This window comes from Molothrus aeneus, chromosome 2 (assembly GCF_037042795.1).
Source record: "Molothrus aeneus isolate 106 chromosome 2, BPBGC_Maene_1.0, whole genome shotgun sequence".
Classification (NCBI taxonomy): domain Eukaryota; kingdom Metazoa; phylum Chordata; class Aves; order Passeriformes; family Icteridae; genus Molothrus; species Molothrus aeneus.
The window spans coordinates 4,509,632-4,532,657 of NC_089647.1; the positions used below are offsets into that span (position 1 = coordinate 4,509,632).

Sequence of the window (23,026 nt, forward strand, 5' to 3'; positions counted from 1 at the left end):
ACTTCAATTTACTTTGCCTTCAAAAGCCTTACCTTTTTGTGTGCATAATAACTCTCATCCCACCATACTTCAGGGAAATTTTTATCATCTGTTTCTGTACCTCCTGGGGATGCACATTCCTCTTTCTTTTCTAAGAATTAGAGACAAGAGAAAAAAAATTATGCATTGAGATGCTTGGACTTCCTCCCAGCCTAAGCTCTGGTCCTCAAGTGCATTATTAGTATTACTGTTGTAAACATTAAACATTCAGTGATCTGTTGAGCCAGATGTATTTTGATGGGAGTGAGGCTGAGCTTTAAGCCATTAGGTTTACCTAAGATATATTTTTCTAATTCACAGTTGTCTAAAATGAACTTTCATTTATTAATGAAAAAGTGAAAATTTTTATTTGCCTGCATTCAAAAAGAGCACAATAATGTGAGATGTCTTACAAAGTGGGAGTTAGAAATGAATTTTGTATTGTTATGAGTTTAGACAACTATATTTTTCAAAAGTGACTATAACTTACAGTTTTAAATTTCTATTTCTGCCCTGTGCTGCACACTGGGAATAGTTGCATAAACCCCTTTTTGAAGTCAGGTCAAATTCGATCCCAGAAACAGAGACCAGCAGCCACTGAGTGGGGATGATCTAGAAACCATCAGACAAAGTGGAAAAAAAACCCCATCTCACAGAAAAAATCATCTAGCAGAGAGGAAAAGGATGAATAACAAAGGAAACCCCAAACATCAGTACCAAGAAGGCAAACCCCAGCCCTCACTCAGAGGCTGTGAAGGCAGAGGAAGCCGGCAGGTGGACTCCGAAAGCTCTCATAGGAGCTGAGCCTCTTCCTGTGGCGGCCACACACCAGCACAGCCCGTGGAGGAGCTTCTTCTTCTTCTTCTTCTTCTTCTTCTTCTTCTTCTTCTTCTTCTTCTTCTCTCCCGTCCCCAGCACTGTCCAGCTTGGCAAGATGAAGAGGTGGAGGAGGATCGCCATCCTTGCCACCCTGCAGGCCCAGCTCCCAGCCACAGGTAAAGGCGGGCTTTGGGTTTGCCAGGGGTTCCTGTAAAGCTCTTTTGAGGAAAGGCTGTGATGTTTCTGTGGTGGATTCACCACCATTTTGGTAGCAGGAGGGTGTTTGTGTGAGCACCTCAGCCATGTCTGCCCCCCTGTGAAGGAGGAGAGGGATCTGCTGTGTTGAACTGGCCTGGGATAAAGAGGAAGGATGGGATGAGGGGCCCTGCTCCTGCTGGAGCGACGCCACAGCTGAACAGTAACTAAACAAAGCTCCCAGGCCTCACCTGGGCCGCTTTCCCTGCGATTCCAAAGGGGAGGTTTGAGGCAGTGATGGAAAAGTTGTCACTCGAAGTAAGATGCATGGGAGAGGCTTCTCATGGAGATGGGCTGTGGGTTTGTGGCCCACAGCAGAGCCGGCAGGCGGGAAATGGGGCACAGGTGGTGACAAAAGGGCAGGGCCCTTCCCCTCACGTCCCTGCCATCTGCTCTTCTCCACCAGACACGGCACAACATGAAGCCATTTCTTCCTTTGTGTAATTTATTTGTGTGGTGCACAGGCCGGCCCTGCCTGGGCACTGAGTGGAGCAGCTTCGGTGTGCACAGATCTTCCAAAGTCAAGTTTAGTTTGAGGAGGAATTTACTTTTTAGGAGCTCAGTAGATGAAAAGAGCAACAAAATTTACATCTGGAAAAGGCCTCAGGTGAGGTCTGAATATGCCATAGGCCACATCTGAGCTTGCGTTAGAGCCAAATCCTCTGGAAGATTTCCCCTCCTCCATGTACACACTGGCTGTACTTGAACCCAGCATCCTCAAGAGCTTGGGTGACTGCCACAGACATTTTATGGGAAAGTTTTCTGGGGATGAGAGGAGGGTTTTGCAGCTGCTTTCTAATGCTGTGGAACCAGTCTTGGTGATTTGTGGAATTTTTCTTTCCAGGAGGGTTTTGAGGGGGGTTTTATATTCTGTGGCAGGCCATGATTTGTGTTTGTCCTCCCTTCAACCTCTGGGGCCTCTGTCCCTTTCTGATACCCAAATATGATCCTGTACTTTAGTATACTTCTCATATTTTGTGCCTTGTTCTGTATCCACAGATGCATGTAAGGCTACAAAAGTATGGAAGTTACTTTAGGCCAAAATCCATCTGCAAAACCATCTTTTTACATTTCCTCCCTTTTAACCCATCACACAATGTCTGTAGTTCAGGCTCCTATTTGTGCATATTCAGCAGAAAACTTCGAAAAATGTGTAATGCAGCTTGCAGAGGTGTCTGGTGCAAAGCTCTTGGGGTATTCACACTCACAAAGAATAAATGGTTCAAGTTTCGAAAGGGATGCTGTTGTCACTGATTTGGAGGTGGCTGCCTGTGGATTTCAGGGGAAGTATTTTTGATTGGATACCTATAATAGTTTGAAGTATAGCAGCATTTAGCCAAAGAGTGTAGATAAAATAGAAGAAATATAAATCAAAACTTGTGGAATTGTTGCCACGTTATGGATACAGAACAGACAAAACCAAAAATGTAAGATCTGTCATGAATTTAGTTCAACAATGAGACCAAACAGTTGGGTTTTTCAGCTCAGAGCTGTGAGCAGAAAGATTTTCTGCTGCCTGGAGTGTTTTCAAGCTTTCTCAGAGTTCACTTCTAGGGAAAGGAACTTTAGTCCTTCCCTAGAAGGACTTCTAGGGAAATGAACTTTTAATTTTTTCATGAAATAAGCTCAGACGGATTCAGTACAGATTCAGTAAGCTGCATACCTCCTCACAGTGAGTTAATTCCACTTCACTATGAAGTGTTTGTGCTTATTCTTTAAAAGGGCAGCTGAAAGATGCCACCAAGATTAGCACTGAGGAACTTGCAAAGCTTTTATATTTGATCTTTGAGTTCTGAAGTAAATACATCGGGCATGAGGGGAAAATGTTTTAAAGTAATTCTAGGGATGGGCCATGAATTCTGACACAGACTTTGAATTTATTGACGCCAGACCACAAATTTCAGAATGCTCAAATTTGGCCTTTGAGCAATTACAGAGCGAAGGCATCTCACATTTTCAAATACACATTTATATATATATATATATATATATATATATGTTTAATTTTCTTTATTTTCCCTCTTCAAAGGCACAGAAGTGTACATCTGGAAATCTAGCTGAGGTCCTCCTATAACCCTCTGTTAAAAAGTCCATGAAGAGTATTAATTTTAATTATGAGCAGATGACTTTGTTAGTCCTTTGTTGAGACAAGAATATTAGAAGACTTGTACCTGAATATCACAACTAAAATGGCAAAAACCTTCATGCAGTTGACACAGCTTTTGTTCTGAAGCATGATAGGCTTTGATAGCAATAAAATAATCGTGTGAGCAATACTGTAGAGTTGCCCCCCTCTTTTTTTCAAGCCTGATGAGATGATGCTTTGATTTATACAAACACACACAACATGCGTGTATATAAATGTATGTGCAGGAATTTAAGAACAGCCCTTCCCTCTTCTACACTTCTTTACAGAGCCACTTTTCTCAGAATTGTCTGCTAAATGGAACAGGACAGTGCCCTGTTTTCAGCTAACTCTGTGGAAATTACAGCGGTGTTGGTCTTTACCAGATGTTACTTGCACAGCTCATTTCCACACTGTTTTTCTGCTCTGCATATCTCTATCTCCTGCCCATTGGGTTGCCGCGATGCCATCAGCCTTTTTTAGTCAGTTCAGGGACAGGTAATAGGTCTTACCATTACTTCTTTTCTTCCCTCTCATCAGCTGCTCTGCAAATGACAAGATTTGTAGACCAGGAGTTGTTTACAAGCTTGTCCGAGGAATCCAAAGAAGTAAATTCAGATTTTTTTTTATACCATCCTTGTGTCCTTATGCACTGCCTTAAGTTCTCCGAGATGCGTTCTTGTTACTCCTAGGGGGGAAAAATATAAAGGCTTAATTTTACATGTTTTATTTCTTTTATTTCTCCTGCCTGTTCACATTGATTCATTAATAATTCATGGAAAAACCCTATGAACTGGCAGAATGGAACAAAATGTAGGCAATGTAGCCTTTCTTTGTAAAGGGACATTTGTTGAGCCCTTGCTATGTTCAATTCTGTAATGCTTGTTACAGAGCAAGTGCTTTCTAGCTTAACCCTTCCAAGCAGAATTCCTAACCAGTGAAGTAACAAATTAATGATCACATTCCTTTTGGTTTTTTATGTGCACTAGATGGGAAGGATCTACAAAATACAGAAGGCTATCTGCAAAATATATTTATATTTTTCCTCTGTGTGTCCTTCTTAAGTAAGACCAGGTGGATAAAAAGCCGAAGTGGAGTTTAAAAAAGGAGGTTCACTAGCAGCTTAAGGGGACAAGAATTTGATGTCTAAATGAATGTTTATGTGAGGAATGTTTTTGACAACCATTTTCTGTTGTTCACACAGACTTTGAATGGTGACTAGCATGTGAAATAAATTTTTTATATTTTTTTTCCTTGCATATTTCCATTAGGATATATGGGTTATTTCCTATCTCTTTCCAAATTCTAACCAAACTCCCTTTCAAAAAAAAAAAAAAAAAAGCTTTTTTTTGCACAATTGCAAACAACCATCGACTACTCCTCCCCCTTTCCAACTAAATCATCTATTTGAGTGTCTTTATTGTACGTAGAAATGTAAGATGCATCAGCTATTCTGGCAAGAAAATAGAGGATATTTTTAGTTGGCATGAATGGAAGATGCAGCTTTTAAAAAATATTTAAAATGTGTATTCTGCTAAAGGTATCTATTTTCTCCGTGTGCATGTAAAACTTGTAAGTGTATTGTTGACTTTTCACTCTTCTGACTTTGGTCAACAGATAAATTTAAGTTTCATTGCTGGTTTTTTTTTTTAATGTTAAGAGAGCAATTTATGCTATTCTAGAGTCTGTGAGAAGATGAAATTTTTCAGATTTTTCTGTTGTTGTCAAAGGTAATATTTTAAGACTGGGATTGAATATTGTTTTCTTAATTAACTTAAGCTCTGGTCTTTTAAGAAGTATATAGTATTTTTAGCTTTTAAAGTAAGACAGTCCAAAGCAGGGTTTTTTTTTTCAGGAAAGCAATGAAAACATTTATCTCCATTCTGTACTTTGATTTATAACTTCAAATATAACAGATAAAATGTGCAGGCAAATGAAACTCTTGGTTTGCAGTTCTTCGATCCATTCACCCAAACACAGGAGCCTTGGAAAACAGCAAAATGCTTGTGGTCAGCCCCAAACAGTGGATACATCCATCTTTGTGGAAGCTACACTTTTTTTCAGTCCTTTGCCAATATAACTATAAAAAATAGAAGTAGAAACCAGCTAGTTCCTCAGCCTCAGAGGTCACAAGCACTGGTGAGTGCAAGTTCTGCTTAAGTGATAGAAGCCACCTCCGTTTTTGAGCCATGTAGATCGGAAGTATTTTAAGTCCTACAAGTTCCCTAGGAATAAACCATCAACCTTTGGAAGCCCATTGTGTATTTTGTTCTTAATCCTTTGTTATGTATCTGTTAAGTCTTACAAGAACAGCAGCTCTGGAGTTTTCTGTCGTTCTGTGCTTTTGGTTTATGGCAGTATGTTAAATATCTGCTTGTGGAGCCTGATGAAATGCTTGTACTATCTGGCCTATTTCTTTTGTGAGATGTACCTGTAGTGAAAACTTCACCTTTATCCTGACTCTTTCTGAGTAACAGACCATTCTTTTCAGTTTGTTGTATTTTTTAAGTGAAGGAGAAGCCATAATGGTAACACAATTCTCTGAAAACTCAGATAATGCGGATGTGAAATATATACCGAATTAGAATTAATGGAACCTGACAGGGGAAAAAGATTGGAAAATTTTCAACAAATGATAGAATAAACAGCAGCAGAACACACTGAGTAAGTCTAGAGGGTGGCCAGTGGTCAATACCTGTGGGCTATTTTGTTTTGTTTGGTTTTCTTAGGAAATCTCACAGTATATGATTTATGTACAATTCAAGCTGCTGTCTTAGGTGAAAATCTTAACTTTCTCCGCAAATAAACTTTTTTAGTTTCCTGGTAACATTTTCTAGCTTGTATGTTCACCTTGAAATGCAAACCTGCATGGCTCCAGAAAAAATAAAAGAGAAAACTAGCTATAGAACTTGTCACTTATAATTATTATTTTTAGGTAATTGCTATTTTGGGGGCGGGGGGGGGGGCGATAGCATGCTGCAATGCTCATGGCTGCAAGCACTAAAAATAGTTTCCTCATCAAAAAAAAAAAAGCACATGAAACGTTTTGACCCAGAGAACACTTAGAGAAGCTTTTTTCCTAACACCCCTCCAAGTTTGTATACTAAAAATGTATTAATAGATTTTGTTATTTACATCAGAGTAATGGTCTGAAATGCTTTTCTAATGGGATAAGGTGCAATATCCAGGAAATTGAGGGAATACTAATTTGGGTGGTGTTTTACTTCAAGTAAGCGTACACTGGCCATTGAATAAAGACCTATGTAACTAAAAACCGCTTTTCCTGGTTGTTCATCCTAATTTCATAATGACTTTGTTCCAGACAAGAGCATGGGTGTTTTGCGTTCATTTCGCTTAGAGTGTTGTTGTCGTCTGCGTGACAGCCAAATGTGAAATAAACAGAGCCAAATATTTATAAAAACGCTTCCCAGATACTTAACGCATCAGCGTGTTGTAAATTCATTCTGATTCCCTATGGTGTGCATCTCCTCACAAAGCAAACTGAAACTCTGGGGAAACAGAACAGAAAAATCTTCAGGTGCTGACCACTGGATGGGTGGGAGCAAATCAAGGCTCTCTGTGTGAGGATGTGGATTTGGAGCAGGGCTCAAACTAATGAGGTACTTTGTTTTCAAAACATTTGTTTTTAATTAGTTCATGTAAAAATCCAGCTCAAACTAAAATTGAACATCCAGTATTTTACTTCTGAGCAGATCAATCTGAAGGAAGAGTTTGGTATAATCTGACAATGTCACTTTTTAAATACTCTCAGCAAACTCAACTTCCTAATGGTGGATATTGTGCATTTCTAGGTATCAAATGTTCATTTTGTCACTCAGAAATAGCTGAAAATTTTAATTACTCCTTTAAAATATATATATATAAAAATTGTATTCCCGAGCTGGGATCCTGCAGCTCATAATTAATACAGCAGAATTTTAAACATTTGCAAAGAAAAATTCTAGTGCGTATCGTATTATATTGAGTTGTAAAATCAAATTCCTACAACATTTGGTCATTTCTTCAATTGCATATGAACAACCTTCAGTCAGGGAACCCCACATCAAGTCATTGGGAGCAAAAATTATTTCTGTTTTTATCCACTCTGTGTTGTTGCTATTTAGGTAGTTTTCCATCCGGCCATGTGAAGCCAGGTCCAGGGAAGAAAGTGTTAGTGGAATTTGGATTTCTCTCCCTCTCTTTCTCTCTCTCACGGACCTTTTTCTCTCCATGATGCAGATTTGCACAAGGTCATCACTTTGGGCTTTAATGTAAGTAAAGTAATTTCAGCAGCACTTTGTGCACACGTGCAGGTGCATTGCTGGAGATGGCAAAAATAGAATAAGTCCTACAAGTTGGATTATTAATCATCCTCTAAGGGAAGGAAGATGGGATACAGACTGAGAGGAATACTATATTATTGGTATCTTGTAAAAAATCTCTACCTAAACACAGTTTCTAAGAAGCAAACAACTAATTCTTGTGAATTACTACAAGAAGAGTTGCTCCGTTCATAAAGTGTCATCCATGTAGCAAATTAGTATCTTTGGATAATTTTTGGAAGAATGCTGTTTAAACTCTATGTATTTCTTCCTAACAACTTGCTGTTAATGTTCAGGATTCATTTGTTGTTTTATGTTATTTTATGATTTGTTGCCTAGAGGTAAAATACCTGAGTTAGTGTCCAGAGGGGAACTTATTCTGAAAGTCTAAGTCATTATAGGCTAGAAACTCTTAAGGCAATTTGTAATAAAAATATTTTCAAGAAAAGTATAGGGAGGCAGTGCTGTCTGAAGTAATGCAAGTGTACATTTTTGTTTGAAATTTTTAATTTTCATATTTCTCAGGAAATTTTAAAAAATCTTGCTATTAATATTTGCTCACGCTTAATAGTCTGTTGGAATTTGAAGAGATACAAATGCAACACAACCAAAGTAACCTATGTGATACTTTCCTGGAGGCTTACGCTAGGGAAGGATTTGACTTCATCCTTGTTTGTTACCTGCGGGTTTTTTTTCCTGCTTATTTATCAGTCACATCTTCGTTACTAAGGGGCTCCTGGTTCTTTCAGTCTCTTTCAGGACATGTAAATTCCCTGCCTAATTTTTTTCTGAGGGCTTTCTCTGGTGAGTGATGTGGAAGAAGGAAATATTTGCAGGTGGTAATCTCAAAGAGAATTAGTGAAAGCAAATGAGAAAACCTTTCAGAGAAAGGAACGGGAATCACTATACCCCATCACTTGTTGCCAAATTTTTAACTTCTTGAAGCTATTGATCTTTTAAATGTAAAGCTGAGCACTCGTGTGTTATGAGCATAACCACAGCCAGTAAGCCAGAGAAGATAAACAAGCTTAACCCATCTGGATTTCAAGCAGAAGGTGAAACACCATTCCAGTTACTCTAAAAAATAAGCTTCTAATATATGCCAGAAAGGCTTTCTAGAATTTACCATCTCAGACTATGCATCTAAAAAGGAAAGAAAAAATATCTCTAAAATCTCTTGGATAAAATTATTTTAATTATGCTTTCAACAGGACCCATTCTCATTTTTATTGGAGCAGGGAGATGATGGAAGCTTTGCCTACCCACGGCCCGTGTTCTGGATGAGCAGAGTGGTGCAGGGAGCGCTGATTCCCATGGCACAGAGCTGCATCCTGCTCTATCTGGGTCAGGCACAGAGGGGTGGCCGTTCACTGCCGATGAACAGCCGTAAAATGCTCTCCTCTGAAAGCCCAAACCACCCCCCAGTTTGGCAGATGGCCCCTGCTTTCTGCATCAGGCTCACTGCAGTTTGCTGACAATCCGTATTTCTTTTTCTCCAGAAAATTATTCCTGATTTCATTGGAAAGAGCACAACGTTGTCCGTTGTTTGTGTTTTTGGTTTTTTTAAATGCAGCAAGTTCACAAGAGAGAATAATTTTTTTGAGGCTGTCTTGATGTGATCTAAAGTTCTGATGAAGATTGTTTGTAACTTCAGAATTATGGTCCGCTCCCAAAAGTTTGGAAAGAATTACAGATGTTCAAGAATTTTGCTTTTCTTTTTCCAAAGTGGTTTACCTAAAACATAATGAAATATTCAATGTTGTGCCAACTGGAGTAATTAACTGACTTTTTTTAAATTTCCACAATGCGATCCATTCTGATCACATCTCTAAGTGTTTCTCCTTGACTCAAATGTTTAAAAACCCCCAAATTCTCTCACAAAATTACTTCTTTCTAGAAGAAGCAGTTTTAATTTATCTTGGTTTGAATTCTCTCCTAAATTTCAGATGTCTCTAGTATTAATGTGAACTAGGCAGAAGTATTATTTTCCCTCTCCTATTCATGCAACTAAATTAATCTTGTTTTTCCTAATAATTCAGATGCTATTTCACTACTTGACTCAAAACCCAGCTGCACTACAATGCATTTGTTTCTGCTGTTAGCTATGTCTCTCCTGCTGGAAAAGGAGAACTGCTTATTTTCAGGTTTGAGACAACTTTTTTTCTTCTTCTTATAACTCTCTTAAAGAAGTTACGGATATGAACCTTCAGCCCTATCTTGTGGTAACATCTTTTCCAAAGTGTTTTTCTCTGATTTTATCTTCCTCAGCTGCAAAGAAGTAGCTAACAGGTTTGCCCCCTTTCTCTCTTGCTCTTCTTTTTACATCCTGAACCAAATGTTTATTTGTTAGACATAATGGTTGTAGTAAAACAAATATCAGGTTTAAAACAGAGCTAAAAGGGAAGCAATTTCTGCAAAACTTCAAAATACCTTAACACTTCCCCCATACCACCCCCTTCTATTTTCTATTAGGTTAATCAGAATCCTTCCAAAGTATTTTTGTGAGACAGCAAAAAGTCAGTGAGCAATTTGTGTTCTGCATTGGGAAGAGGGAAATGCAGATCCAGCTCTTTATTCTGAATGATTTGGAGCAGGAACTTGAATGGGGCTCCCACATGCTAAGCCATTTGAGAGACTCTTGATTTTGGTGAGAGATTCTAACAGAGTCTAGAAAAATTCCTTGGTTAATGGGTCATCAGAATTTGCTTCTCATGAGCTTGACAAACCTAAAAAATCTCAGCCTCAGCTGTAGTATTTTACAGAATCAGTTTAATCCTTTGCAGTCAATTAACAGGGTATGTGTCTCTAAGAGTTTTCCCATCCACACTGGCAAAAATTGTTGTGCTCTCTTTAGTGGCATCTCTATTCCAGCACAACCAGGATCACTGAGCAGGTTCCTGTGAGAGAGACTCTGCAAAATGATGCACAGAGGTGGGGCTGTCCCTCGTGCCTGGTTATATAAAAATAGTATTATTATGAGGACTGATAGTATTTGCTTATATATGGATGGTTCTGCCACTGCTGAAACCACGTGAAATTATAGAAGACTGGAAGAGTTAGACGATGGCTAGCAAATCTTAAAGATATGCAGGGGTCTCAGGGATTCAGCAACATGAAATTTGATCAGCAGAGGCAGTCGGAGAAAACCCAGCACATGTGCTGACCTTTCCTGAACAGAAGGATTATCTGGAGGGCTTCAGGTATTTAAAAAGATCTGGCAAGCAGTATCACCTCTAGATGTGCTGTGACTGTAATGTGGGGTTGGTAATTAATTTCTGTCAAACTTTCCCCTTCTAATTAGTTCATGTCAGTTTTAGTAAGTGCCACTTATTTAAGCATAGCTAATTTAAAAGTAATTTGGCTATCTTGCTTAGGCAGCTGCCCAACGGCGTTAGAAGGAGTTTTGCTTCAGACAAACTGCTTGGGCATTTACCCAGCTGCTCAGCCAGGCTTTTGCAGCTCACACAAAGATCTGTGCTGGAGGAAAGGTGCTGTTATCAGATAGCTGGAAACCAATTTAGTGATGTTTTTGTGAGCTGCTGCCACCTCCATAAAGACTGCAGTATATGCCAACCACTTGGGAAGGAGAAAGTTTCTCATTCTGTGCCTTTGGCTTCAGTGGGATCTTCATTTCTTTTGAAGTTTTAGGGTCACACTATAATAAAAACAGTATAGTGTTCAGCCTCATCCATAGTTAGAAGGTATCTTATGCACAAGGAAATGAGGGCCTATAAGCAGTTATATTATCTAGCATTTATTTGTCAATTTGCAGGTATAAATGATTATACAAAGCAGTTTAATAAGATCTGCAGTTTAAAAAGGTATAATTCCTAAGGCAGTTTTGTTTTGAGGTTTTCATCTTTAACTCCTCATTATCTTGTTTTGTTGTAGTTCTGATTATTTTGAAAGTTTCTTCTGGTGCTTTTTAATCCATCTGATTAGGAAGATGGCTGTTAAGATACTAAGAAAAATCAATATGAATGAAATGTAACATTTTTAAATCGGGCAGTTTGAACTTTGGAATCTTTTTTGAAGGATTTGTAGATAATTCTGGCAATTCCAATCATCCCCAATGGTCTTTCTCCCCTTAATGAAACAGGGCTGGTTTTTAGATAAGGCAAGAAAATAAAAAAATGGGGTTGCAGGTTTTGTACTTGTGGTTGATGATTTACTCTGCAACCTTTAGAAATCCACTGGAATGTGTGTAGGCTTTCCAATAAACTGGAACAATAAATTCCAGCTCAATTCCAGCTAAAATGGGCCATACTTTGGCCTTTTTTGTTAACTGTACATTACTTATCTGATTGCCAATACACAAAAACACTTAGAAAGTGTTAACACACATGGTCCTGAAGACTATATGGTACTTTAGAATTTGATTAATCAACACAGAGGTTTATTTGCCTATTTCATGATGGCATTTTGAAAGCTGAGATCTATCAAGCATCCTTTGGACCCTCCAGAGCAATGTGCTATATATATAGGAAATTAAATAAGAAAATTATATCTAGGAAATTTAAATAGTGCCTGCATCTAATTTGCTGCTACATTCACACACACAGTAACATGTCCTGCTTACAGGACAGCCCTGAGTTGCCATGGAAAACAGCAAACTATTTCCATTCCCACTCTTTAAAATGCCTTTGTTATTCAAAACTCAATTGAACTGATGAGAGTAAAAAGTAAAATAAAGATTAAGAAAGTAAAAATTAGTTATGGATGTGTTGTTAGTCTTCCTCAAGTGGGGATAGAGAGGAAAAAAATAATGTCTGTGTGTTATTTCACAGATACAAAGAAGCTGGAGCTCTTTAGGAAATGTGCTTGAGAGCTGAAGAACATTTATTGCTCTCCATACCACACATGCATCTGTCACAGCTCTTAACATGATGATGTTTAGCCTGGTTGGCAACCAAGTGTTGTTGTTTAGAGACAGCCTTTCTGGGATCACAAAAATACAAACCCAATTATTCTAGCTACCTACTGCTTACTCCTGCAGGAGCATCTGTGCTAAGACCTGACGATTGTAATGTCTAAATATCTCATTTAGCTAATTAAAGTGTGATATTTTGGTTGGGAGTAGCTCTTGCTGTTGCAGTGGATGTTGAAGCTCGGCTCTCAGCCGCCTGCCTGCCTCGCCCTGCATGCTGCTTTGCCCCCAGCTAGCCGAGGATTTGCCCTATGCATTAACTATTAACCAGGCATCAAGGCAAGGCCCTCCTTTGGGGATTGGCCGCAGTTTATTTGCTCTGAGTGTGGAGAGCTCTGTTGCCTCAGGCACCAAACAGAGCACCTTGGTCTTGAACTCGCTGGTCTGGGGCTGCTGAGGAGTGCAGTCGCCTGAGGGGAGCTGTATTTCAGCAGAGCTCTTGGTCTGCCTGCTTTGGCTTATCCAGGGTAATACCTGTAACGGGGCTGGGAAAACGCTCCACACCTGGCATTTCCCTATTTTCTGTGTCATGAGTGTGATCCAGACAGGCGTGAGTTTGACTGAAAGCTACTTCAGGGTTGGTTTTTTTTTCCCAGGCCTTTCAGTCTTGGTGTCTTGAGCTGAGAAGGAAAAGTGTGAAATATTTGGTGATAGAGCCCTTAAGCCAAGTGGCACTTTGAATGGAGTTTACATATAATTAGTCAAAACATTGCCTCTTAATCATCTGTATGTAGCATGTAAAAGAACACCCACTTGAGTGTTCATGCAGGGGATGATTGCTGCCTAAAATACACCGGGGGAGAGAAGATGAAATGAAAATGAGAATACATGTTATAAAAAAAAAAAGCTACAAACTGATTGCTGAATTACTTCAGGAGGGCCAGAAGAAGGATTCACACTATCCAAATAGCTTTGGCATAGGGCAAAGGGGGTAAGAACTCAAATCCTTACTTGGGTACCATCGCTGAGTTTATGGAATGGACTTTTTTAGGTTGGCTCTAGGAGCCAAAGTTTGCCAGGGAAACCTTCCTCAGTCCTAATTTGTTCTAATTTATGCATTTGAGAGGTGCATAAGAAGAGCAATGTTTGATCAATCCCTCTAAAGGCATATTTATGTTAATTTAATGGTTAAATTCACATGTGCTCTTTGGTGTATCAGCATGAAAATGTGTTCCATGTCTATTATCAAAACCATTTTTAAATGTAGATTTCACAAGGATCAAATATGATCTTTAGTGTTTAGTTTGTTTACTGCAGCCTGCAGACATATTAAAATTACAAAATCTATTGATCACCTTTCATCTTTTATCAGATAAACAGCAGTTTCCTGTAAGTGAAATTCTGCTATTAGATACACGCAGCCCAAGGTGGAGGGAATAATATTTTCTCAGCAGGTACCAGGAATAATGGAATATTTCTTTTTTTTAAGTTTTGCATTACTATTTCAAAGGCAGTGAGGGCTATTGCTGCTGGAACCTCCTCTGTTTTTCTCCTACTTCTTTCCTTTTTACTGCCTGGATTTTGTGCTCTGTAATCAAATGGTGTGGGTATGTCCTCCTAGTTGTTTACCTCCCCACCATCTAAGATTTATTATCATTTCTCTAATCATAAATGGTTTGAAAAAATGCAAACAGAACTTGAGAAATCCAGAAATGTGAATTCATTAATATCTTTTTAACTTTCATTCTATTTGTCTTTGACCATACTACGTGTATATCCTTGGATGTTCTCCTACACACACATTTCCTGTATTAAAAAAAAAAGGCTCTGTGTGTGTGCCTGTCATCTTGTCATCTTTTAGAATTACATTATTGGAACTTTAGGGCTGGCAAATTTCCTGTCTTTAAAATACTAAATTTGTTGAATGACAGGAGTAACACCTTTGATATTATTTGAGAGATGTATAACCTCCCTGCTGCAAGAAAGATTTGGTTAAAACTCCTGCTGCTTCAAGAGAATTTAAAACTGTGAGCGGAAAAGGAATAGTACAGATCCTTTTGATGGAATTGTGAGACACAAGTTGTTTTTTTCCCCCCTGTATAATCCTTTCATATAGAGGGTCTCTGAACTGTCAGGAGTGCAGGAAGATCAATGGTTGTTGCAACTAAGTTTAAAGAAAGGACTTTACAGCAGCCTTCTTGCTTGGGTTCATCAAACAATGATGGACATGAATATGTTTAATTCCTGAATTTTTGTTGCTGATGACCTTCTTAGCCAGCTTACCTATGAACATAATGCAGTTCTGTGACATGTAGGTTCTAAAATTTACATCAAGCCCCAGTTTTCTGAATAACAGGTCTGAAGCTTCTGGTGTGGCAGTAACTGCCTGTTCAGTTACCATTAAATACAGACAGCTTGCCTGTTGAACTCAAAATTTAAGAAATAACATAATGTTTTATTTAGATTCTCCTTCAATCAAATGTCTGAGTTCATGACAGGAGATACCTGGAGAGCTGATCATATCCATGGCAGTTCTGTCAGCTCCAGAAAGGTATTGATGGCTTGTTCTCTTAGGGGAGAAATAAGTCAGGAGAGCAAACCATTAAACCATCACTGTACATCTTGGTGGCTGTGTGTATGAGAGTGAGACATACTGGAGTGCAAGAAGAAAACAAGTCTAGGTGTCTGTGCCCTCTCATAAGGGAAGAGTAGGGGTGATGCTCTGCTATAAGGAAATACACCTTTGCTGTGTCTTTTTTGGTCAGAGAGGCTTGCTCATGTTGTTTATCCCAAGGTGTAGGTCATTGTCGTGGTCACATTCCCTCTTCTCCAAGAGAGCCACTGCTGGTGGGTGGGGTGTGTGGACTCATGGAAGGACAGAGGCCTCAGTGCCCTGTTCAATATGTGAGATGTCACCTCCATGCCCAGCATTGTGCACGAAAAAGTAGCTGTGTGAGTGCTGAAGGTAGTCTAGGTTGGCTACACCAGACTTTTGGCCCTTATCAGCACCTCAGCAGGTATCAGTGTTGCAGTATGAATGGAACATCTTTTAAAAGCATCACCACAAATGGACTCTTGTGAAAGCAGACAGAGAGAAGCCATGGTGCAAATATGTCAAGCTATGTTAAAATTAGCTTCTTGGTAGTTGACATTACAGTGAGTCTAACACGTTTTGGTCTTGCAAGGCAGACAGGACTGTGATTTGTGTCTTTACCTCATCCCTGAATTATGTGATAGCCTTTGGTTTTGGCTGGGCTGTAACGTGATTTGGGAATGTGGCTTGACACCATCTATGCTGCAGAATAAATGATGTTCCCAGCATGTCTGAGCAATTATCCTCCTGCACTGAAGACTATTTTTAATCTTTTAATGGATCGGCATTTGCTACTCATCTCATTGCTTTCATTAATCTAAGGATTCCTTAGGAATTGGAAGTATTTCAATAATACCCATAATAGATCCTCGCCTTCCTCTCCTGAAGTAGTATGGTCTTGTAATTTCTATTCTAATGGGGTAAATCAAAGTGCAGAATGGTTAATTGTTTTTCAGAAAGTCTCTGTCAAAGTCAGCAACAGAACTCCCACTTGCTTTATCCATTAAATAACCATATTTAATCTTTCCATGCTTGAATTTGTGGTGAACTAATAGAATGGAAAACCAGACTAGAGCAGGAAAGAAACTTTTTATGTAAAAGTGTATCTCAGGAGCTTCGCTCATCAGCTTTCAGCTAAAGCAAGGGGAAGTTGTTTCATGTTGCTGGTTCTGCACAAAAACTGCTATATAAGTAGAAAGTCATATTAAGATAAGAAAAGTATCTCCACACAAGCTGTTGCAGCAAGAATGAAAAGGAATGGAAGATAAATGCAGTGCTGAAGCATAAATGTAGTAGGTGAGTTGTAAGATACTCTGCATACCTTTACAACCACCAAATTGGAAGAAATTTTAAAATGATCAACCAAAGCCAACCTGATTGACAGCACTTAGATATATCTAAGTGTCATGTCCAGCACGGAAAAGCCCAGACATAGTAGTATGACAAAGAATATGATTAAAATCCATTTGGTGACTCATAAGAGGATGTTGGGGATGCTGAAATTTTACTAAATAGTAGAGTCCAAAAGGACATGTGCAAAGAAGATAAGGAGTAAATGAGATACTTCAGTGAGAAAAGGCATTGGAAAAGCCTTAACTGATATTTGATACAAGGTGTGAGTGTGGTTGTTAATGTGGTACTCTCTCTGATACTATCCCTGTTACTGGCAATGCTAAAGATGTGCTGAAAACCACAAGGCAGCAGGATTTAGCTTAAGCAACCATCTGTTGGATGGAAACAGTGAAGCTGGCTTTACCTTGGAGGAGCTGGACATCAGCAGCTGACATTTGAAGGGGATTAAGATGAAAATAACCTCCAAAAAAACCGCCATGGATGTGTTGTTCTGCAGTGAGCTGGCAGAAGGGTGTTATGGCCAGGAGGGAAATCTTGCTATGAGTCTGTTTTTCTCTTGAAAAGGCAATACTGCAACTGCTGCATTAAATTAGAGGCTTCAGTGGAGAAAGTGGATCCTTCAACCTTCTTGATTCTGTTTCTTATTTCTAGCAACATGTAAATAGAGAAGTATTTTGTTGTTTCCAAGCAAAATATGCATGGAAAGCAGGAATAAAGTCTTGAGTTCCCAGGGGATTGCTGTGAGACTGGATTGTGTGTCTGCATTAACCCAGATGTCTGTCCTAAGATTACTGCTGGGTAGCCAACCCTCAGGTGGGCTGCTACTGATCTTAGCAGAGCAGCAGGATGATGAACATTTGACTGCCTCAAAATGCTGGCATCTGTAACTGGAAAGGTTTCTAAATTTAAAACAGCAGGGGTTTTCCAAGGTGTTGAAAAGGAATGGGGAGAGTAGGTGGCAGAAGAGCCATCATAAATTTTCTTCAGATACAGAAGCTGAAAATGTTTTGAATTCTTCCCCTTCAAGCTTGCCTTAAGTTGAGGACCAGAATCAGAGGGGCTTTCAGGAAAGCCATGTGTGGGTGTAGAAAATGAAACCATGGTAAGGCTACAGTCTTCAAATTGATACAGAGAATAAGTTCAATAATGTCACAGGGCCTGAGGTTGTGATATTCATTTTCCTCTTGTACAGGAAAACCACGGTGCCTCTCACAGTGCTGGCTGTCACTTGATGCTGGCACATGCCTTTCCCATTTGTGGTCCTTTTGGATCCAGGACTGTCGCTGATTTGCCACATGAATGTCAAATGGTCATTGCCTGTTTCTGTGCCATACCCCTTTGTTACTTGTTCACTTGGGTTCTGATTGTGTTGCACCTCATAGTGTATTAAATGATGCATTAATTGAAACTAGGGTTAACCAGAAACACAAGTCTTTGCAGGGCTGAGGCACATGCAGCCTTTTGAGGCCAGCTGCTCTATTTAAGCAGGTGCATGTGTAACACCATAAACAGTATCATCTAAAACTGCAGTGATTGATGGCTGGGCCTCCAGACTATTTAATGATTTACAATGGCAATCAACCCTTGCTGTTATCGTTTTATGGGCACTGAACATTCATCAATGAGAAATACAAGCCTTACAGCAAGGCAGGTTGCTGTTGGGAGTTTCACGTGGAGGTCAACTGGATAGCTGAGTACCTCTGTCAAAAGCCTCCGGGTAATTTAAACTAAGAGCTTTGCAGGTTTGGTTTGGGTTTTTTGTTCAAAATTTTCCATCAGTCTCCAGAGACAGTGCTGTTTTCTCACAAGAGCATCTTAAAGGCTGCATGTCTTCCACTGCTGACTTGTTTAGGGTCAGAGAGTTGCTTCAACACGAGACAGTGACTCCTTTTGTTTTCAGTGTTTTTGCACGCTCCTTCTGAAATGCGCAAGTGCCGAGCTGCTTTCCCCTCAACTCAGCAGAAAACTCAGCTAGCACTGCTGATCTCTGTGACAGAGCAACGGGTGACAAACTGCCTTGTCATTTCAATCAAAGACACCCACACTTGTCATTAGGTTTATCCAGGGTTAAACTGTTCATTACGTGCCAGCCTGGCTGCCAGGGGTGGCTGTTTTTCTTAATCTTGTGTCATAACTGTTGTAGGTCAGAGGCGGGGACGGAGGCACCTGCTGGCTCAAGTGACAGCTTTATTCTGGGAGCTGCAGACTCAGCTGAAAGAGAAAACAAATGGGGACACAAATTAGTAGGCCTGCAGTTCACAGGGATAATGTGTTTTGTCAAATTAAGAGTTTGTTTAAATGAAATTATACAGCAGTTCTCATCTCCTTCTACTTCCCATATACCCTAATTTTGGACTTGTCTGGAAATTTTGGTTTTCTTTTGTATATCCTTCTCTCACATGAAACTGCTTTTTAGTATTGCTGGGGTTTTGTTTTCTTCTATATTTTTTGTTTGTTTGTTTTTTGTTAAGAGTCCTTGATGTTTTAATTGGCATATATTCAACAAAATTTGTTATGAATTCGTATTCCAGGTTTTTGGTTAAAAAAGGCAAACATATAAGAAGAGGTGATATGGACTCAGCAAATGTAACCTGTTTCACTACTGGAACAGTTTTACTGGAGCAGTATAACTCCAAATATGTTTTATTTTTGTTTCTGTCATGTTATATCTCTGGATGATAAACTTTTTTTTTGTTCATCTTGGCCCTGTAGTATTAGGGCAATACTGTTCAGTGCCTTATTGCTCAGAAGTGGGAATCTTGCTTCAAGTCTGACACTGGCAGGCTTTGCCAACCACTTACTACAGCTAAGTGGAAATAAAGAGTATTTTTAAATTTTTCATTATGTACTGTGCTATTATTTGTCAAAAGCCAACCTGGACTCCTGGGAGACAGTTACTCCCTGAATAGCTAAGGGAAAATAGAATAATTACATTTAGATTTATTTTTCTCCCAGCCAGGAAAATTTTTTGGATTTATTTTTGTCCCAGGAAAGAAAATGTCTGCATTTTGTCTGAGTTATTTTGAGTAAATATTCTATGATAGATTTTTTAATATGATAACATTTACAGGTGTATTTTACAGGTGTATTAAACTTTTGATTTCATTTTCATAGTATGTTCAAGTACTGGCAACAGTACATGTGTATTTTTTTATAACTTAAACTACCTGAATTCTGGCAATATTACAACTATTCATTGCTACTGGATAACTTTAAATGACCCAAATATCCTAAGCAATTTCAGTAACTCAGGCTTTAAACCAATATAACCTACTATAGCCTGTTTTCTTATATCCTCCTGGTTTAGTCAACCCAATATAGATAAAGAAGCATTTAAGATAAATATATATAATTATGTGTTACATCTATTTTACATTATTTTTAATACAGCATTGATATATAAAATACCTCAATATGCTGCATGCTAAAAATAAGTGTATTCTAATAATGCTGAGGCTTTCCAAGAGAATATACAGCTTGTGTCTCAAGCTGGGCTCTGGGGCAAGACTTTATTACTATGGCCATTAAAATAAGGAGGTTTTTTCATACAGAAAAGCAACATCAGTCATCTGACCTGCATCTTTCCCTCAGCACTCTGAACAAAAGGGATTTTATCAGCGGAGTTTCTCTCTGCTGGCTAAAATGCTGCAAAAGTAGACTGGGATAGTTTTTAGGAACTTCCTAAAAATTTTTCAGTCAAGTACCTGATTTGTTCAGGTCCTTTGTTGATAAGGCAGAGCAGGTGAATCTTTTGGCCTGACACAGTGAGGGACACAGACCTAGACCTTCCATTTGGGATTGATAAGTGGGACCTCAAAGCTTGCACAGAGTCAGGCCCTCTGCTGTTACCTGGGATTATGTGGCTGCAGATGGTTTGAGTTTGGTTGGAATTTTTTACTGGTTGATTTAAAATTGGAGCTGTGGGATGCATGTGGAGTGGGGAGAAAGGGTAAGATTAAAAGGAGGGGAGGAGAGAACGAGGCAAATGTTCTGTCAGGGTTAGGCTTCTTGCAGAGACCGCTGAGGTGAGAACAAAAGGGGAAGCATCAGAGGGTAAGCAGCAAAGCATAGGGTTAAGGGGAGAATTGTAGGGATGATAGCCCAGTAACTTACCTTTATATCATCCTTTTCATGTTAGAAATGATCCTGGGAAGCCAAGCTGTGGTTCAGAGGCAAGATGAGATTCAAACACTGCTTTGATGGTGACCCCTAAGGCAAAGGTAGAAATGACCTTCCTAAAGTTTTGCTTACACAGATGAGGATGAGCACAGAACCCCAGAGAGAGCTCTGGATTTATCTCATGAGGGTTGTGGGGTTGAATCTCATACAGCATTAAGCTGTGATAGTGGTACCTTCCTTGCAGGTGAGCACATAGGTTTGGATAAACATATATGCTGACCATCAGAACTGTCCACACCAGAGTTTGTATTCCTACCTTTCAACACTTTGTGCTCAGGTATTTCAGTTATTCATTGTTTGCACATAAGTAATCCTTACTGTTCCTCCACTGGCTGGTAAAATTGGGATTGAACCATTACAGGGTCAGTTCTGTGCATGATACAAAACCAGCAAATCTGCTACTAATTCCCCAGGAACAAGAAGAGCAGGGATCAGTTACAAATCTGTTCATGCTGCACCTCAATGGACTAAAATGTTTCAGGAGAAATTCTTTGGGAAATACACAAGAGAGGAATGTGGAAAGAAAGATAAAATGCAAGGTAGCTTTTCAAAAGATCATGAGGATAACTAAACTGATTACTCTGTAAAATGTTATTAATTATCTCCACAAAGGAATGGATGATGGATTTATCTGAATCATTTCTCCTGGTGCTACACAGAACAGAGAGGTGGGAGGTATCATACCTGATGGAATATTGGTCCTGTCGATATTGTAATATTGGTCCAGTATGATGGGCAGGTGAAAATTTGGGTCTGAAGAGATGATTATTGAGGATCTGTAAGAATTGTATGGATATTACTATTTAATATCATGCTTAATAACAATGGCAGAGAAATATAGGAGTATATGAATAAAACTTTTAGATGACACAGGCTAGGAACACGTCTTCAACACAGAAGCAGTCTGCAATATCAGACAGAATTTCATGGACATATGATAGACATGCAATAACTCATCCAATGTGTACCATTTATCTTTGTTTTAAAAATTCCAGAATATGACCACCTTATTTCCCTGCAGATTGTTTTTAGAGCTTACCAAACAGTGGTAAACTGCTTGGCTCATGGGTTCCCTTCCTTCCTGTCAGAAGTACAAGGATGTAAGTCGGTATCTGAAGTTCTGCCAAAGTTTGCACCAGCTTTAATGATGTTAGAATTCACTGACTGCTGTGTGAATTACATAATTCTTAAACCTTTTTTTAAATTGAATACAAGTATTGCAGTGCTTTGTCTCCTTAGCTATGTTTTACTCAATAATGAGGAATCAGATCAGTGTAATTCAGATACGTAAAAAAACTTATGTTTGCTGCTGTGCTGCCTTCTGCCTCAGCAAACAAGAGGAGATCACTGTTTCCTCTTTAAAACAAAAACAGACAAGTGTGTTGTAGTGTTTCCCCCACTTGAAGCCTGTTGCCAGTTTAACCTGGATTTCCGTGCCCTGCTCGGTGTTTCCCCTCGTGATTTTTATTGGGTGTATCACACATGCATTTACCTTCAATGTGTCTCAGTGCCTATCAAAAGAAGCTCAAATATTAAATACTTAAGAGAAGTATCAAATATTAAATACTTAATTGTCATTAATATATCAACATGGGATCCTGTTCCTTGAGTGTACTGTGAAATTTGGAAGGAGCAGGATGAGAATCTTAGTCTAATCCAATTTTTTTTTCTGTATTTTTAGTCAGTGCTGAAAGCATAACAAGTTTGCAGGGAAATGTGGCTCTTGGAAGGAAGGTGGTAAACCAAAAATGGTGGCTTGGCTTTTTTGAAAGTATCCAAAATGGGCATTAATCCCTGCCTTGCTGCATAACTAAACAGTCCCATGAAACATTTGCTCAGTTCTGTCTGTTACAGAACTGCCAATGTGTCATATTTTTCTCAAGTATCATGTGCTTTTGTTTTCATCTACTTTTGAATGCAAACTAATTATTTATAGAACCCTGGCATTTTTTTTAAAGCATGTAGGGTTGGCAGTTCAGTGCCTCTGCTGTTTCCACCACATCCTATCGAAATTTGCTGTTACCTTTTCAGTAGTCATGTGCTTGCCTGCCTCTAGACGTTTTTCTCTGTCCTTCTGTGGCTGGCCCAGGAGCCTTGCTGTGTTTGTAGCTTTGGGAGTTGCTGAATGCTTCTCAGTGGTCTGTCTCAAATTTTTGCCCTCGCTGCACCTCGTGGATATCGGTCTGGAATTTGCAGATGTGGAGATGAACTGGAAAGGTTTCTGCAGTGGGAAGGGGTGTAGTGGCAAGGAGGTGGACTTGGGTGGGAGAAGGTTCTGTAAACTCCACCAGGAGTCAGAGCATCCCCCAGCTGTGACTCTGGGGCACAGCTGGAAAATCATCCTGGCACTGTGGGGACTGAAACAAGCAGCAGAAAACCCCATGGACAGTCAGAAAGACGATGACTTCTGTGAACTGGGGCGTTTCCGTGGGTGAGGCTGCCTCCCGTGGGGTCACCTTTTATCGTAAACAGCAGCAAGCAGCTGGGCTGGGGCT

General features: G+C 39.4%; 1 protein-coding gene across 1 annotated transcript in view; it reads left to right on the forward strand.

The window, feature by feature from the left end:
* The first annotated feature begins 702 nt into the window (after window positions 1–702).
* CD247 (CD247 molecule) overlaps window positions 703–23,026 on the forward strand; it is a 45,678-nt gene continuing 23,354 nt past the window's right edge. The window contains 2 exon segments of the mRNA XM_066568207.1: window positions 703–756; window positions 758–1,013. Of these exon segments, the coding sequence (XP_066424304.1) occupies window positions 703–756; window positions 758–1,013 (310 nt within the window).